The following is a 19,141-nucleotide window of genomic DNA, read 5'->3' as shown; positions in this document are numbered from 1 at the left end:
TGTTATAATATGAGATAGCTGAGTTGAGCCCTGTTTTAAAACCAAAATACCAAGGCAATGTTCAAATCAAACTTGCAATTTTTCATTAGAATCAAGGAAGTTGCTTGATAAATTTAGCTCTCTGGAGAATTTTAAGGGCCTGTATTTGAAAACAGCATAAATATTAGCTAGACAGTGATTAATACGAGTTTTCTATAGTCGTGCCATTCTTCTGTTTATGTTAATGGTTTTGATGGAGGGTGCTGTAGATCATAGGAAATACTACTTAGGGTGTTGGAAAGTCAAAATCACTAGCTGTGACATGAATAATGAGATTGATTTGGATTGGTGGATGAATATAATCAAAGCTCCTTCATAATAATGTTGATGTCATATTACATAGTAAAGGATGACACATTGTCACTCATAATTTCACTTGTCTGCCTTGAGTGATAGGTATCAGAACTTATCCTTGAACTCTTGGTCTTGTATTTCTTGTATCTCGGGCACCACAGATCCTTCATCATATTCACAAAGTAACTTCTAAATTTCACCCCAATAAAAGCGTAGAGCACTGGGTTCAAACAACAATGGAAGAAGGCCAGGGCTTCTGTAATGTACTTCGCAAAGGCTATTTGCTTTTCACTATCACACGGTTTATTCAATTTACCCAGATTTATGGCAGTCACAAGAAGAACCATGTTATATGGTACTTGACAAACCAGGAAAACAATCACAATTAATACAATCAGACATATTGCTTTGTTTCTTTTGGAATTCTGAGCTTTCACCAAGGTTTTGACAATGAATGCATAGCAAAATACCATAAACAGCAGAGGGATAAAAAATCCAAATAGAAGTTGCATACCCAGCAGCAATAATTTCAACGTAGCGCCTTTTGTGAACACAGATCCAATACTGAGACAAATCTCCTTTGTTTCATTGACGGAGTGGCTGTAGCTTTGACTGAATATGAAAGTGGAACTGGAAATTAAAATTGACAATACCCATACAACCAAACAGATCAGTCTACTGTATGCTAGCGTTCTAGCCCGAAGTTTAAATGACTTTGTTGCCTGTACAATAGCAATGTATTGGTCCATACTGATAAAGGCCAAGAGCAGCATACCACAATTGAAGTTGATTGCATAAATACCTCTGGTAATTTTGCATATGAAGTCACCAAAGATCCATTTTTCAGCAGCATAATTCACTGCCCAGAATGGAAGAGTGAGAACAAGCAATATGTCTGCTATGGCCATGTTGAAGAGAGATATAACTGTCATAGACTTGGGTTTTTTATATAAAGCAAAGGTCATTACTACAAAGATGTTACCCACTAAGCCCAAGACACATATAATTGAGTATGCAATTGGCAAAAATACTTTTGTGAAGTTTCTGACTTCCCTCTTGTCACATGGTGATGTAATTTTGTCATAATCAAATGTATAGTCTGGATATTCTGTGTAGTTGGGTTCTACCTGCAAAAACAATACAGCCAGTTAGTGTAAACATTAGTGCTCATTTCTGCAAGTTCTCTCTATTGCGTAAACAATGGAGAATTGATGGTATGAGACATAAAGGATCAAATTCTGCTTTTAGATACATCCTGGTGTCTCAATAAAAGTAATGGAAATATTTGGCCCCAACAGTGTTTGAAAGTTAAGCATACAAATACTACTCCCAGTCACTTTTCTTTCAAATCAGCCTTTTCCTCATCATCTTGACTAGCAAAATCCTTATGCACTCCAATGATATGCTGTCAAAACTCAAACAAAGGGCTCCCTCAGAAATGTTCTTCTTCAGTTGGTGATACACACAACGTTCTCTAAATAAAATTCCCTCTCCCCCACTGCGTACTTGCACAGAGCACAGCTCAGACAATCCAGATCTTTATTGTCTCCTCCATCATTAGTTCTTTCCCACAACTGTGAAAATACTCTGTTTTAACAGAAGAAGAATTTTCTCAAAATGACAGATGTGTTTGAAGGAGTCTGGAGAACAGCTGAAAAATAACTCAGAGACTTTAAGGTCAGAAAGGACCCTCATGATCATCTAGTCTGACCTCCTGCACATTGCAGGCCACGGAACCTCACCCACCCACTCCTGTGATAGACCCCCTAACTGCTGGCTGAGTTACTGAAGTCCTCAAAACATGGTTTAAAGACTTCAAGTTACAAAGAATCCACTATTTACATAACACGGTCCCTAATCTTGAACGTTGTTTTCCCATATTTACAAGTCTTTCTTCTAGCATAGTGTATTTGTTGTTTTTCTTGCGCTTTAGCAATGTTACTAAGAGCCAATGAAAGATCAGCATTCTTTCTAGCATTCAAATTAGTGCTGTACTCCTTGTAGTATTGTTCATTGAGTTCCTGGAAATATAGTCGCTAATGAGCATAATAAAATCATAACTGAACTATAGGTGGGGGAGATAATCATCTGGAATAGTCCACAGAACTCCGTACGAAAACGTCAGCAGGATATCCAGTGACAACACAGTCTATGAAACATCACATCATCACAAACAACTCCAATACTTCTGTTAGTCTTAAAAGTGCCACAGGACCCTCTGTAACTTTCATTAGCCAATCACTCCCAAGGTCATGACAATTTGTCCAGCACTTTATAGAACTGCCACTTCCAAATCAGCTGTTTCATTAGTCTGTTAATACACTTCACCAATACACTGCTTACCCCATCCATTTTGGTGATGTGCTTCTTCTGATGAGAAAAGAATTGGTGAAGACAGTTCTGGTATCCTCGGAGTCCTTGTGCAGGAGGCAAGTGGATTGGATCAGGAGAGCAAAACAGGAAGTGTCAAGAGATCAAAACAAGAAATATGCAGCAACAGAGAAAACTAAGACTAACAAAATTCATCAAAATATATTGTTTTCACTGAGATGTTCTGGTTTTGATCAAGTCTTAATTGAAAAGGTAGGATTTTTTTAAGGCAGGGGAAAGTGAGTCTTATACAGTATTCTAGAGCCTGTTGGTTAGGGCCTTGGCCTATGATGTAGGAGACTCAGGTTCAAGTTCCTGCTCTGCCAGATTCAGAGTGATCTGGGATAAAAAACTCTGCTGGGGAGCAGGGACTTGAAACAGGGGTCTCCCCCACCACAGGCCAGTGCCCTACCCATGCACTCTCCCTTGATGTTTGTGAAAATGTTTGAAAGGTTTTGCTTTCATGCCAAATGCAGAACAAAAACTAATTTCAACATCTCAGCAAGTTTCAGTGAAACAGAATTGTTCTCTGGTCAACTGTAGTTGAAGGGGATAGTACTGTTGAACTGAAATTGAGTGTGTTTGTGTTGGTGAGGCAGAGAGTAGTGGACTAACACTTGGGAGACTCGTATTAGTTGTGTGAATTCTGCCTTAACTTATGATTTCTTTGCTTTTCAGTATTTGCATTGTTGTGAGGAAACACACAGTCAACCTTAACTCTAATTTAACAAACTTTTTTGTTTAGGAATTATTTGGATTTAAAAAAATGCATGTGGAGCTGTGGAGACTGCAGACTCATTTGTGAAGTGGCTGGAGAGAGAGGCTCTCTGTGAGTGGGACTGAGGAGATGGTCTTCTCTGTTCAGACTTGGCATGCCCATTAGAGAAAGCTTTAACCAGTGCTCCAACTTCCTTTGCCTGCTGCTCAAAGTTTTAGTTGTGAAGTTGCAGGAGCCTGGAAGCCTGAAGAGGTTTGAGCACCTGGTGGAGGAAGCTTGAATACTATTTAAAGCTCTTTCTTGAGAGTATAAAGTTTCAAACCAAGCAGATGTGATTGTTTAACAGGCTCCATTGTTTCCCCAGCTCTGCTTCCTGGCCAGCTCCACTCTCAAGACCCTCGGACGGTATCTATCTGCTCCTTTAAGTCTTGAGTAGGCAGTTTCTGTCTCCATCCAGCCATTGTCATTTGGGCACTGTCCAATCTCCATTGTCCCAGCTGATTTTCTTGTTTGCTGTAAGTATTAGCACTCACATGCAGGACAGCTGCTCCTTCCTATGGCTTTACCAAGATGCAGGAGACAGGCTGTACCTGAGTCCTTGCTTATAGTTCAGCCAATGAAGCCCTGAATTAAATAGCTGTAAGACAGAGCTATCTCTGTCAGTTTCTCCCTAGGCGATTTACCTTGCAATTATATATTAAAAACCACACACTCTGTCACAATTAATCAGTGTGAAATCAATTATTTGCCACAATAGTTGTTGTAAAATGCATTTAACAACAAATAAGTTGAAAAATTGCATGCAATGTAAATAGAAATAGTTATGGCTCAAAGTATTAACAGACCATACACCTCAATTAAAAAAAATAACCCATGCCTTAGATTTTGAAATAATCTACAAGTGAGTCTGTTCTCAAACTCCAGGGACCCTAAAATTAGGTTCAGCCTCCCCCCCCAAGCAAAAAATCAGAAGTGGCGATTGTTACGGAATCACCGGGTGATGCTCTGGAACTACTCCATATGAAGCCAGTCAGGACTCTGGGGGAGCATACCTCCTCTCTCTGAGCATACTGTCTCCAGGGCAAGAAGCTTACACAGCTTCGACCTTCCTGAGTCTGACCTCGGAGCATTCAGCATTTCCTTTTCATACCATCCGCCTCCTGCAGTTAGGGTGATCAGATGTCCCGATTTTATAGGGAAAGTCCCGATTTTGGGGTCTTTTTCTTATATAGGCTCCTATTACCCCTCACCCCCATCCAGATTTTTCATATTTGCTGTCTGGTCACCCTACCTGCAGTGAGTCTGCACAGGCGGGGCTCCTGGGGAAGCCGGAGGGCCCTGCACCCCAATTCCGCAGTCAGACGTGACTCTCAGACAGCTGGTAAAACAGAAGGTTTATTAGTCGACAGGAACGCAGATTAGAACAGAGCTTGCTATTACAGACATCAGTGACTTTCAGCCAAGTCCATCTTGGGAATCCTGGGCCAGAAGCCCTGGATTCCCCCTCTTCCAATCCCCCCCAAGCAGACTGCCCGCTTCCAGCTACCCGACCTCCAACACCCTCCTTGATGCTCCTCCTCCTTCTCTTTGTCTTGCTTCCCCTTCCTGGGCAAAAGGTGTCATCTGGTCGTTCCTGCATCTCAGGTTACATAGGTGCAAACAGCAGGGCAGCCTCACCTGCCCTGAGGGCCTCAGCAAAAATCACACACCCAATTCCTACCACCTAAGTATTGGTGCAGTACACAGGGAAACTAAGGTACACACAGTATTAGTATAGGAAAGTAAGACTCACATGCAACATAACAAGATTAATAAATCCCCACTTTGTCACAGCGATATAAAAAAGTTTATAACTCAAATGAATTAACAGATTTACTTGAAAAACTCTCACAAATTATAAAAAGTAAATTGTGTCAGTTTGGTGAGGATACAGAATTTAAACCCCATTTTAAATGGGGTGAATAATGACTGCAGTATTTAACCCTGAGTCCAAAGATTTGCCACACTTCATGCTGACTGCATTAGGACTGCACCCAGCCCTGTGTTCTGAGGCGTCGGTGAACACCATAAAGGACTTGTCAAAGTCCGGGTTTACCAGCACTGAGCCCTTGACCAGGGTATCCTTCAGAGCACAGAGAGCCCTCTGGCACTGTTCAGTCCAGACCACCTTATCTGGCTTACCCTTCTTACATAGCTCAGTGATGGGGGCAGCTATCAGGGCCGGCTCTGGCTTTTTTGCCGCCCCAGGCAAAAAAGCCTCTGGCCTCCCCCCCCCCCCCCCCCCAGAGCGCCGGGGGGGGAGGGCGGCGAGCCCCGGCCGTGGCCCTGCTCTCCCCGGCAGCCGGAGCACCGCGCCGCCCCACTCCAGGTGCTGCCCCAAGCACAAGCTTGGTGGACTGGTGCCTGGAGCCGGCCCTGGCGGCTATGGAGCTAAAGTGGGGCACGAACCTCTGATAGTAGCCCACCATCCCAATGAAAGCCTGGACCTGCTTCTTAGTCTGGGGAGCGGGCCAATCTCTGATCACCTCCACCTTGGCTGGCGCTGGCTTTAGGCAGCCGACCCCCACTTTCTGGCCCAGGTATGACACTTCTGACATACCCACTTTGCACTTGCCAGCTTTTATCAGACCTGCGTCCCAGAGCTGGTCCAGCACTTGTTTAACCTGGGACTCATGGTCCTCCCAGGTCTGGCTAAAAACACAGATCATATCAATATACACCAGGGCAAAATTCCCCTTGAGTAACTGGTCCACCAGATGCTGGAAGGTGGTAGGTGCCCCTTTTAAGCCAAAAGGTAGGACCCAGGAACTCATATAACCCCAGGAGGGGGATAAAAGCAGACTTCAGCCAGGCATCCAGATCCAAAGGTACTTGCCAGTAGCCCTTTGTGAGATCCATAGTAGTGAGATAACAAGCTCCCCCAACCCCCCTCAGCTTGTCTAGAAGCTCATCAGTCCTAGGCATGGTGTAGGCATCGAACTTGGTGATGGCATTAAGCCTCTGGTAATCCACACAAAACCGGATTGACTCATCCTTCTCGGTGACCAACACCACGGGAGAAGCCCCAGGGCTGGAGGGCAGCTGGATCACTCCAAAAGCCAGCATGTCCTTGACCTCTCTCTCCAAGTTCTGGGCTGTTTTTCCAGTGACCCAGAACAGGGAGCATCTTACAGGATGGTGGGCTCTTGTCTCCACCTGGTGGACAGCCAGGTTAGTGAGCCCAGGCCGGTTGGAGAACAGCTGCTGGTAGGAACTCAGCACCTCTCGGATCTCTGCCTGCTTGGCAGGGGTTAGCTTGTCAGAGAGGGGAATTGATTCCAGCGAAGGGCCAGCCCCTGTCTTAGGGAATAGATCCACTGGGGATCATCTCCCTGCTCCTCCCACTGGCCACACACAGTCAGTACCAAATTCTCCCTGTCAAAGTACGGCAGGGAGAATGTCATCATGTTGACATGGTACACGCGGTGGCTGTGAGCCCGGTTAGACAGTTCCACTAAATAGTTTACCTCATTCAGCTGCTTGATGACCTTAAAGGGCCCAGTCCAGGCAGCTTGTAGTTTGTTCTTTCTCACGGGAATGAGAACCATCACCAGGTCCCCAGTGGCATAGGAGTGGGCACACGCTGAATGGTCGTACTAGACCTTCTGCTTCCCTTGGGCCCTGGCTAGATTATCCCCGACCAAGTCCATGAACTCAGCGAGCTTTTTCCAGAAAGTCAGTACATACTCCACCACTGATTCTCCATCGGGGGAGGCCTTCCCCTCCCATTTGTCCCTCATCAAGTCCAGGGGTCCCCTCACTCTCCTCCCATACAGCAAATCAAAAGGAGAGAACCTGGTTGATTCCTGGGGCACTTCCCAGTATGAGAACAGCAGGTGGGGTAAATACTTGTCCCAGTCCTGTGGATGCTGGTTCATGCTTGTTTTCAGCATCATCTTTAGGGTCTCACTGAACTTCTCCACCAGCCCGTTGGACTGAGGGTGATACACTAAGGCCCAGGTGTGTCGGACCCCACACTTCTCCCACAACCATCGGAGCAGAGTTGACATGAAATTGGAGCCCTGGTCTGTAAGGACCTCGTTGGGGAACCCCACTCTGCTGAAAATGCTCAGCAGTGCATCTACCACAGTTTTGTCTGCCTCAATAGAGGACAAAGCCACCGCCTCGGGATAACGAGTAGCAAAATCTACCACCACCAGAATGTATTTTTTCCCTGTCTGAGTTGCCTTGCTGAGGGGTCCCACAATGTCCACAGCCACCTTCTGGAAAGGCTCCTCTATGACAGGCAGGGGCCTCAGAGCTGCTTTTCCCTTGTCCTGGGCCTTCCCCACCCTCTGGCAGAGGTTGCAGGACCTGCAGTATTGCTGGATGGCATTAAAGACCTCGGGCTAATAAAAGTTCCCTAGCAGCCTCTGCCTGGTGCGCTGGATTCCCGGGTATCCCGAGAGAGGGACATCATGGGCCAGGTACAGTAGCCTGCAGCAGTACTTCTGGTGGACCAGTAGCTGCCTCCTGATCCCCCACAGTTCCACTTCCCCTTGGGGAGCCCATTCCCAATTGAGGAATCCCTTCTCCCATAGGAATCTTTCCCGGCAGCCTTCCCCCAGGGGTTTCGCTGTGCTGTGACCAGCAAGTTCCCTCAGCTTCTCTAAGGAGGGATCCTTCTGCAGCTTGGCCTGGAATTCAGCATCTGGGGAAGGGATGGGGACCTGCTCCCTCTCAGTGGTTGGGTCCAATGCCGCAGCCCCGCCAAGACCTGTCCCCAGTGACTCCTTTCCCGCTGGGGTAGGAACCTGCATCCCCGGCAGGGCACCACCCCTGGTGTTAAGGCAGAGTGCCCTTCGCTGGCTCTGGCTATGGGTGATGATTAGGGTGACGATCCACCAGGTCACCCCCATCAGCGCCTTGGTTGGCAACTGATGGTGCACCCCCACATCTTTGGGCCCCTTCTTGGTCCCCCATTTCAGATGTACCCTCACCACGGGTACCTTAAACAGGGGTCCGCACACACCCGTCAGGGTCAGGTAGGTGTTGAGCACCACCTTGGGCCGGGCCACCTTAGCGCCTGGGTCCCAGTACCCAGTGACCAGCTTCCCCATCGACCTCCAGGGGAATGAGGCACTCGCTCCTCAGGGGCCGCCCCACAGCCACCCTGCAGACTGAGAACAATGAATCCAGAGCATCAAGTCTCCCTGAGGAGCTGACCTGGGAGACTCCTCCCTCTTGGGCCATTGCTAAACTGCCAGCCCCTCCTGCCTGGGGAGCCAGCCCCTTCTCCAGCTGGGCTCCCACCCAGTTAACCCTTTGAGGGCTTGGTTTGCTCATCCTGTCCCTGAGCTTTTGGCACCAGGCCCATCTGTGGCCCCTCTCCCCACAGTAATTACACCTCAGGTCCCGTTGGTCTTCTGGGGCTGGTCGGTCACCTTGGGTACTGGCTGTGCCCCGGCACTGGGAGGGATTTATCAGAGACTCCCTTCAGGGAAGCCCCTGGGTGACCTCCCTTCTGCATTGATGAGGGCCTGTTCCCCTGGGATTCCATTCTATATTCCGACCTGCTGTCTACAAACTCATCAGCCTGCAGCCCTACGTAGTGCAGGTCCTTTGGTCTCTTGTCCACCAGCCACATCCTCTGGTCTGGGAGACAGAGTTCATATAGTCGCAGGTGTATTCCCCCATCAGCATGACCAGTTCCAGATAGGTCATCCCCTGGGTCTTCTGCACACCCCGGAACCTTTTCCTCTACGCCTCAGGGATCAGCTCAAACTTGCACAGCAGTGCTTGTTTGAACAGTCCATAGTCCCCTGCTTCCACCTTATCCATCTGGCTGAACATCTCTATGGTTTTAGGACCTAGTAAGGAGGTGAGATGCCAAAGCCTGTCTGCAGGGACAACCTGGTGCACATTGCAGGCCTTCTGAAAGGCAGTGAGGAAGGCATCTATATTATCCCCTTCCTTAAACTGAGGCAGCACTTTTTTATCAGAGTTCCCTGTGAGCTTAGCCACCCTGGGCCCATCCCCATGCACCACAGTAGGGGTCTCTCTGCTTCTCAGCTCCGCCATCGCCAGTTCATGCTGCCTCTGTCTCTCATGGCCCTGCCGTTCCTTCTCACAGCCCTCCAGCTCTTTCAGTTTCAGATCCATTTCCAACTCCAACCATCTCAGCTCCACCAACGGGGAACTTGGCCGTGAAGAGCCCATGCGGTCAGGTAGGTGGATCCTGGGGCTGCCTGGCTGCTTTCAGGCCTCCCATGTTCCTGGTTGGGTCAGTGGCTGGGATGACCCCTGGAGCTGCCTGGCTGCTCTCAGCCTCTCTTGCAGCCCTAGCTGGGTCAGGAACTGGCTCCGACACCACGGTAAGGAACATCGCAGCGAACGCTCTGCGTGATGCGACAGAGAAGCAGATCAGCAGAGCCCCCTCCAACCAAGACATCGCCACCTTCCTGAGCGGCTCCCTGGATGGGGAATTCGGACGGGACGGGCGCGACATCGCTTCACTGTGGTCCCGCACTCGCAACGCCACGCGTCGCCTAGGGAAGTGCATCAGTTGCTGCTGGGAGTGGTGCGAGGAGCGCCAGGAGCTGGGAGTCCGGGTGCCGCACATCAGGTCCAACAACAACACCATCGTCACCCCGAGCACCAGGGGCTTGCTGGAGAGGACTCTGAAGGCCGCCATCCACTCGCTGTACGTGGAAACCCTGAAGCGTAAACCAGACCAGGGTAAAGCGTTTGAGTTGACCAGCAAGTGGGACGCCAGCAACCACTTCCTCGCCGGGGGCGGCTTCACCCGTTTCGCCGACTGGCGGTTCATCCACCGTGCCTGGCTCAACTGCGTCCCGCTCAACGGAGCTGTCCGCCACGGGAACCGAGACAAGCGTTGCAGGAAGTGCGGCTACTCCAACGAGACCCTGCCCCACGTCCTGTGCAGCTGCAAACCCCACTCCAGAGCCTGGCAGCTGCACCACAACACTATCCAGAACCGCCTGGTGAAAGCCATTGCGCCATGCCTGGGGGAGATCTCCGTGAACTGCACTATCCCCGGTACCGATAGCCAGCTACGACCTGACGTGGTCGTCACCGACGAGGCCCAGAAAAAGATCATCCTCGTCGACGTCACAATCTCCTTTGCGAACAGGACCCCGGCATTTTGTGAAGCCCGAGCTCGTAAGCTGGAAAAGTACTGACACCCTGAGAGCGAAGGGCTACGAGGTGCAGATGGACGCCCTGATTGTCGGAGCCCTGGGCGCCTGGGACCCCTGCAATGAGTGTGTGCTGTGGACCTGCGGGATCAGTTGACGCTACGCACGGCTCATGCGGCACCTCATGGTCTCAGACGCCATCCGATGGTCCAGGGACATCTAAATCGAGCACATCACCGGCCACCAACAGTACCAGGAGGCGTGAGCCAGAGTGACATCATTCTCCCACTACGAGAAAGGGACCAAGTGACCTTCTCCATTGAATCATATGAACTGGAACCATAAACTCCCTGAACATTAAATCTCACCAAATGAGGGTCAATCCATCCTCATCATCATATCCACTCATTATACTCCACACCTGAACATAGCCACTCTATGAACTTCATACCCTCATATCTCAATGCCTGTACTTTGACCCATCAACCTTTTACCTCCAATCGGGGATATTGCAGATTATGTATTCCTTATGCCACCGGATCTTAAACCAAACTTTGCACCCTCAATAATCTGTACGTTATTCCCTGATAACCAGAAACTTCTGTGCTCAAACTCTGTTCATTTTTTTTTAACATCATCTTAATAAAATTTTTAAATATGTACATACTCCACGAACTGAGCATTTGAGCTTGTTCCAGAATCTGGGATGAGCCTATGTTGTGAAAACTGAAATGCTCAAAATAGCACATGCGTGAGAATGGACACAGGGTGCTAAAATTAAATTAACCCAGGGGTTCTCAAACTGGGGGTCAGGACCCTTCAGGGGGTCACAAGGTTATTACTGGGGGTCGCAAGCTGTCAGCCTCCACCTCAAACCCTGCTTTGCCTCCAGCATTTATAATAGTGTTAAATATATTAAAAAGTGTTTTTAATTTATAAGGGGGCGTCGCACTCAGAGGTTTGCTATGTGAAAGGGGTCACCAGTACAAAAGTTTGAGAACCATTGAATTAACCCCTCTGGAGCCTCGGGGAATGCAGGGGAGGGGGGTCTCCTTGGTAGGGTTGGGAAGGATCCTTGGTAGGGTTGGGAAGGAGGTAGGTGGTGTAGGATATTGCTCTTCTCATGTGATCCCTCCCCCATGGCTCTCCTGGCTCTATCACTGTTAATCTAAAGTGGCTAATTTTAAATGAAGCTACCCTCCCCTGACATGAATCTCTCTATGGCACTGCTCCTTGTCCTCTCACCGCCGCCCCCCGAAACCTCCCAACCACCACCTTGGGACCCCACCCCCCTTCAACCCTCTCTGCTCCCTGTCCCCTGACTGCCCCAAACCCTATCCACCTCCCCCTCCACCGAGTCCTGTCAGACCCCCGGAACGCCCACGATCCAACTCCCTGTTCCCGTCCCCTGACCGCCCCCCCCCCCCGAACCTCTGTCCCCTGACTGTCCCCGGGACTCCCTGCCCCTTATCCAACCCTCCCAGCCCCCTGCCATGCTGCTTACCCTCGCCTCCCCCTCTCCTGGAGTCTCAGTGCGCCGCGTCCAGGAGCGGCCCTGGACAGCACTGCAGCTGCCTGGCTCCAGTGGGACCTGAGCTCCCGCCACTCGGCCTGGAGCTCGCAGCCCCGCCCCCTTACCACGCGGCTCTGAGCGGGAGGAGCTCAGGCCCCGCTGGAGCCACGCCACTGCAGCGCTGTCCAGGGCTGCTCCTGGGTTACCCCCGCCTCTCCCCTCTCTTGGAGCCTCAGCATGCCGCGTCCAGGAGCTGCCCTGGCCCCTGGACAGCGCTGCAGTGGCATGGCTCCGGCGGGACTGGAGCTCGCTGCCCCACCCCCTTACCACGCGGCTCTGACTCAGCGGGAGGAGCTCAGGTCCCCCTGGAGCCAGGCCGCTGCAGCACTCTCCAGGGCCGCTCCTGACGCGGCATGCTGAGGCGCTGGGGGAAGGAGGGGCTGGGGGGGAGCCTCCAACATTGTCGTGGGGGTCCCTGCGGGGCCCGGGGCCTGGGGCAAATTGCCCCACTTGCCCTCCCCCTGTGTGGGGGGCCTTGGGCACTGTGACACATAACAATTAATCTCCTGTGGGCTGTAATACTTTGGTCTCATTTCAGTTGTTGGGTTTAGCATGTGGGTGCTGGGTGGGTGTAGGTGGCCTGTGCTGTATAGAGTGTCACACTAGATGATCTAGTGGTACCTGCTGGCCTTAAACTCTATAACTCTATGTCTAGCCACCAGCTCAGGCTTAACATGGCTGAAACAGGCCTCAATCTTCCTCCACAAGTCCTCTGCACTACCTCCTTTCTCAATCACTATGAACACCACCAATAACTTGCCTGTCACTCAGGTCCACAACCTGGTCATCATCTTCGACTCAGTCTGGGTATGAGAACCTAGAGAGAGGTCCATGTCTAAATCTTGCAGATCTTTTCTATGCAATATCTCTAAGATATGGCCTTTTCTATTCATCTATGTAGCTAAAACTCTTATCTCATCATCTCGCACCCCAGTTACTGTAACATCCTTTTCTCTGGCCTTGACACATTCAAGCTTGCCCCCACTGATACCCATTCAGAATGCTGCTGCAAAAATCATTTTCCTAGCCCATTGCTTTGATCGTGTTGCTCTCTTTGTTTGCATTTCTCCACTGGCTCTTCCTTCTCTATCGCATCAAATGTAAGCTACTTGTGTTCACTTTCAAGGCACTTCACAGCCTATCCCCACAGCCACCTTACTTAACATCTTTTGTACTGTTGACATATTGACCCTCACCTTTGATCGGTCCATGATGCCAACCTCCATTGCTCAATTAAATGCTCAGACAAGCACTTCATGCTTTCTCCTGTGCCGCTCCTTATCCTTGGGAGTATCTCTTTGTAAATATCCAGAAAGCTACCTCATTATCTTCTAAACCTCCCATAAAACTCTACTTCTCTATGATGCCTCCAAAAATCTTGATAATGGATAGCCACTGCTGTGCTGAGACCACTGCTAATTATACTGTCCGATATTGTCTCATTGTTTCCTTGTACTTCCCCACCTGTCTGCACTGCATCATCTGTTGCCTCTGGTCTCCTGCTTAGACTCTAAGTTCTCTGGGCCAGGGACTGTCTTTTTGTTCTGTGTTTGTACAATGGGGCTAGGGACCAGAGGCACTACAGTAATACAAATAATAAAAATCAGCCGCACTTGAACAAGTGTGGAATTTCCCCTCAAACTACACTGTCTTGAGGTGGTGTAGTGGGGTGGTCACCCGCTCTGGTCTAAAAGGGCTTGCAACAGCCCAGGAGAGGGCTGTGGTTGGAGCAAGTAGCTCCCAGGCCAGGAGGGAGACACTCTCACTCACTCTCTAGCCTTTGGAGAGGGAGGGACCAGGCTGCCTGGGGAGCTGAGGAAGGTACTGAGGGTACTGGGGAAGGGGCGGGGAGCTCCAGCCTAGCAGAGGCCCAGGCCGGCTGCAGGCCGAAGTAAGGGCCCACTAGAGGGTACTAGGGCTGTTACCCTACCTCCGTTATAGGTAGAGACAACAGGTCCAAACCCAACCTTGTCTGTGATGAGTGGCTGATACTGCAGTCTGCCCCAGTGAGCAGGGGCTAGTTGGTGACTGGCAGTAGCCTACGACTGAGGCGAGGCGGAGATAGTGGATGGGGGGTTCCCCTGGGTGGGGAGACCCACAGAAACTGTGGTGGTACTGCCTGGGGGCAGCACCCAGAGAAAGGGTCACCCGGGGTCTGGGAGGGACACGGGGGCCAGCGCAAGGTGAGAAACTGGCCAACAGAGGGCGCTACGGAGGCTGGAGAGTTAATTCCCTGAGAGACCAGCAGGATGCGCCGCCGGGTGAGTCTGCACCCCATTACAGGTGGACAAGATTAAATCTCAGGCCAGTGATAGCTTTTCTATAGATAAAAATGTCACAATTTCAAAATCAAATATATCATGTGTTGCAGGACTAGAGAAGGGAAATTTATACTTGGGGGGGGGGGGGGGCGTGGGGAGGAGATTCCTAGCTTCACTGTTCACTGCCAGCCCTGAAATGGCTTGCACTACTGGACTTCAATAACTTTTTCAGGAATAAAAAAACTCTTCTAGGTTATTTTTAAAGGCTTTTATGATTCCTTCTGAGACCTACACAGTTGGACTCATGGTAAATAAGGCACTTGAGATTACAGGCAGAGACATACATTAAAAGACTAAATACATTTTTTATAATCTCTCTCAAATATTTCTGCAATAGTTTTTTTGTAACGTATATAACATATACAGAATACATTATGGTGGTGTGGTGTAAAGGTTTTATTGGAACCTGTTTAGAATAGCCCTGAATCTGCATAACTTACTCACTTCACCATTTCTGAGTAGAGTGCCCAACCCAAATTCATGGGGCTAAAACCCTTTTACTGCCCCAATTATTAAATATATAAAATAGAGAGCTAGAGTGCTTTCTTGGGCATAACTAATCACCATAGTTTTCTCATAAAGATCGGATCCTAAAGACTCACACAACAAAATAAAATGATGGAGAATCACAATAGAAAAGCAGAAATGAGAGAACTATTTTATCAATAAATGTGTGTATATAGAACCTGTTTTATAACAACCTCTACCATGTAGTCTATGGAAAAAATGCAAATATGAAGGAAATCAATATCATCAGGGTAATATTCCCCCCCAAAATTAAGTTTAAGATATTTAATGGGAAAAATCTTGAAGTCTGCATTCTTATAAGCTATTTCTACAAATATGTATGGCTCAAAGTTAGAGGACATGAGAAGAGAAAAAAGAAGTGAAACGTTAATAACAAATAAGGAAAATTGGAGAAAAGAAAGATCGTCTAAAATATATTTTTAGCCAGTGTACCATACTGCACAGTCCGGCATTAATTCTGTATCATCTTGTACATATCTTTCAATCATAAAACTCTCTGTAAATAATTGATACTGAACACACAGGTATCCAATAATATGGAGCTGACTTGGGTTCTGAATCTGCACTTGGTACTCTGACAAAGCTTTAATTGACTTTCAATGGATGTTTTACAAGATTAAGGAGAGCAAACCAGTGTTCCCTTCATTCTGAGACAAAAGTAATGAAAGTAACTTCAGCAGATTTAGAATATAATTGAATCAACTAAAAATGTTTACATGTCTGTGAGGCTCATTTCTGTATGATGGCACCCTGCTCCCAAGTGCATCTATGACATTTGTACATCCAGTGCACATAGAACCTTCTGTCTCCTACAAAATGCCACAAATTTATGTAGCTAGACACCCCGCATCTAGAGCATTCTAATAGTCTGACTCTCTCACTGAGGCCTTGGCTACACTTGCAGCTGTACAGCGCTGTGAGGTAAACCTGTCTTCGTACAGCTGAGTAGGGAAAAGCACTGCAGTCTGTCCACACTGCCAGCTGCCAGCGCAATGGTGTGGCCACACTTGCAACATTTGTGGCTGTGTTGGGAGCGGTGCATTATGGCCAGCTATCCCAGCATTCGTGTGGCTGCAACATGCTTTTCAAAACGGAGGGGGGGGGGTGGATTGTGACAGGGCGTGTGGGGGGAGAGAGAGTGCTTTTTGGAGTATGTCAGCTCTCTATTTTGCAAGCTCTGAACTCCCAGCCCCCTGCTCATTCATTCACTCACTCAAAGCAAGCTACAAACTGTTTGCTTTTCTCTGTCCTACGAGCTTTGAAACCGGCACTTCCGCATTCCTGCAGCTGGTCACAACAAGAGAGGATTGGCCACTTGACAAGGTGATTAGTACAGTGCTGCAAGCCTTTACACTCACACCCGTGAGTCGTAGCCACTCCGCTGCAGCTGTTATTCCTCTCGGAGATGTGGAGTACCTGCAGCGGTGTACCCAGGGAGATACAGCACTGTAAGTGCCCTGCCAGTTTGGACGGGGAGTGAGTTACAGCGCTGGGGGAGGCTTTACAGTGCTGTAACTTGCAAGTGTAGCCAAGGCCTGAGTCTGGCAGCCAACATATTGGTTCAAGTTGTCTATGATGTGCAAAATTTGAGGGTATTTTAATTTGAAATACACTAAAGACCCACACCTATCTTTACTGAAATCATGTTACAGTATCAAAGGAGATACAATAAATATTACATGGACCAAAATTATTTTTATACATTTATGCAGTGACAAACATGCACAACACTTTACAGTAGTAAGTAGAAAGAGTCCTTGCCCCCAGAAACTTAAGTGTGGCTCTGCTCTGAAAAGTGGCTGCAAAAATGGCACCTTATTACTCAATAGATCTGCTCACTAGGTAAAATTCACCCATGTGGAAAGTGTGGGCACAAACTCTGTGCACCAATTTGAGTCCAATTTAAGTCTTCAAAACAGTGCAATTATGCAATCCCATTGTCTTCCAATTTGACCCTTAGTGACATCTATACATCCCCATTGCTTTTAATGTGTAGCTTACTGGACATTTGTAAACAATTCCCTTAATGATTCATAAGAAGGAATAGAATCTGGCTAGCTGTGTTGGCTCTGCAGGCTTAACAGGAGTAAAAAAGCAATAAAGTTTTTTTGGCGATGACGCAAAAGAAAGAAAGAACCCAAATTGCCTATGAGATTTCAGACTGAACTTGCAGGGCTAATGGCTAGAAAAACATACTTCTTAAGAATATAAGGATGGCCATAGTGGGTCAGACCAATGGTCCATCTAGCCCAGTATCCTGTCTTCCAACAGTGGCCAATACCAGGTGCTTCAAAGGGAATGAACAGAACAGGTAATCATCAAATGATCCATCCCCTGTTGTCCACTCCCTGCTTCTAGAAAACAGAGGCTATGGACACTCAGAGCATGGTGAATGAGGAGGAGAAAGTAAATCATCAACAGCAGTGCTTATTACTTTTTCAGCTAGAGTGTCTCCCTTAAACGTAACACCGGTGTTTCAGATCTTTAGAATCAAGCCATCTATTTCTCCTCCCTTCAGGTGTTAAGTGCCAACAGTATGGTATGGGCATGTAGCAAATGTTTGTAAGGGGAAAATGAGATGTGGTAAATACAGGGGAGAGCATTCCTATGGAAGTTGCATAGAAGGGGAGGATGTCAAGTATAGTAACTGTGGTGGTAATCACAGTCCGGCATATAGAGGGTATAATCTGGCAAAATAAGATAAGTAGATACAAAAGGCAAAAATTATTAGTGGCAGATCTTATGCAGAAGCTATAAGGAGACTCTCAAAACATCAGGCAGAGAAGGAAGAGAAAATCAGCAGAGGAAAAGGGAAACTGAACACAGCCTCACTCTATAAAAATATGATAAACATTGCGGAAGGAATAGGCGATGATATATTAGTATTGAAAAAAGAAAGGTTTATTGCATTTATTATTAAAGTGATAAATTGCACATCACAAACAAAGAACAATCAGAAAAAAATGAGCATTGCAAGGGCAGTAGAAAAATATGTGTATGTTAGCAATCTGTCAATAGACAATATTTATATGATTTTGGATTAGTCTAATGGTGAAATGACTAGTACAGGAATCACAACCTTTTTGGAATGCACATAGTTTGATAGTTCATGGTCAAGAACTAAAAGAAAATATCCTTGTCATAGGTTTCACCCCCACTCTGAACTTTAGGGTACAGATGTGGGGACCTGCATGAGAACCCCTAAGCTGATTTACTAGCTTAAGTCAGTATGTTGCCACCACCAAATAGTTTAAACAAACGTTTATGGGAAAGTCATTTGGAAACTTTTCCTTCCCCCTCCCCACCAATTCCCTGGTGAACACAATCCAAAATCCTTGGATCTTAAAACAAGGAAAAATTACTCATCCCCCCTTTCCTGGCAGGATTTGAGTCTAATTTCCCTTTCCCCCACCAATTCCTGGTGAGTCCAGATCCAACCCCCTTGTATCTTGAAACAAGGAAAAATCAATCAGGTTCTTAAAAAAAAAACTTTTAATTAAAGAAAAAGAAACCTCTGTGAGATTAACATGCAAGGAAATTTCACAGACAACAGATTCAAAACACAGAGGGGTTCCCTCTGGGCAAAAACCTTAAAGTTACACAAAAGAAAAACCCAATTTAATTCTCCCTCTTATGCAAAAGAAGTCACAAAAGACAATAACATAATCTAATAAATTCCTTCTCTAATACTCACTACCTTGTTTGATTCCTGGATCTTTTCACTCCAGCACACACTTACAGACAGAACAAAGGACAAAGATTTCCCTCCTTCCTCTTTGAAAACATCTTGTCCCCCCCCCCATTAGTTCCTCTGGTCAGATGTCAGCTAGGCTATGTGAACTTCTTAACCCTTTACAGATAAAAGAGGAATTAACCCTTAACTGTCTGTTTATGACAATCCTAGAAATGAAAATTAAACCAGATGTCATACGTATCAGGAAACATGGTTGGTTAAAAAGCTTGCTTCTAAAATTCCATTGTATTTTGCCTTTAAGCAAGACTGAAAACTGGGAAGAGGAGCCGGTGCTTGTACTTTCATGAGGGAAAGATTAAACTACATAGCAGTAGAGAACAAAGAAATAAGTTTTGAATATAATACTGTTGAAATCTGAATGCAGAGGAGAAATCTTTCTTTAAGGAATTATAATATAGCCCACATAGG

The 19,141-nt window shown here is 47.5% G+C and overlaps 2 protein-coding genes across 3 annotated transcripts in view; one reads left to right on the top strand and one right to left on the bottom strand.

Moving 5' to 3' along the window:
- RNASET2 (ribonuclease T2) overlaps positions 1 to 19,141 on the top strand; it is a 77,239-nt gene that overhangs the window by 11,812 nt on the left and 46,286 nt on the right. The window lies entirely within an intron of this gene.
- On the bottom strand, positions 241 to 18,780 carry LOC101948238 (C-C chemokine receptor type 6-like). 2 transcript variants are annotated; one of them, XM_065588919.1, is made up of 4 exons: positions 18,677 to 18,780; positions 4,713 to 4,799; positions 2,677 to 2,750; positions 241 to 1,460 (listed from the first exon to the last, which is right to left on the bottom strand). In XM_065588919.1, the coding sequence occupies exons 3-4, from the start codon at positions 2,683 to 2,685 to the stop codon at positions 375 to 377; spliced, it is 1,095 nt and encodes a 364-aa protein (XP_065444991.1). In that variant the 5' UTR covers positions 2,686 to 2,750; positions 4,713 to 4,799; positions 18,677 to 18,780; the 3' UTR covers positions 241 to 374. The 2 variants fall into 2 exon arrangements, with proteins under 2 accessions (XP_065444991.1, XP_065444992.1); XM_065588920.1 differs by having other exon boundaries at positions 18,674 to 18,776.

Source organism: Chrysemys picta, chromosome 3 (assembly GCF_011386835.1).
Source record: "Chrysemys picta bellii isolate R12L10 chromosome 3, ASM1138683v2, whole genome shotgun sequence".
In the NCBI taxonomy this organism is placed as follows: domain Eukaryota; kingdom Metazoa; phylum Chordata; order Testudines; family Emydidae; genus Chrysemys; species Chrysemys picta.
Note: the sequence above shows the minus strand (reverse complement) of the source record. Positions and strands in the feature narration are given on the sequence as shown.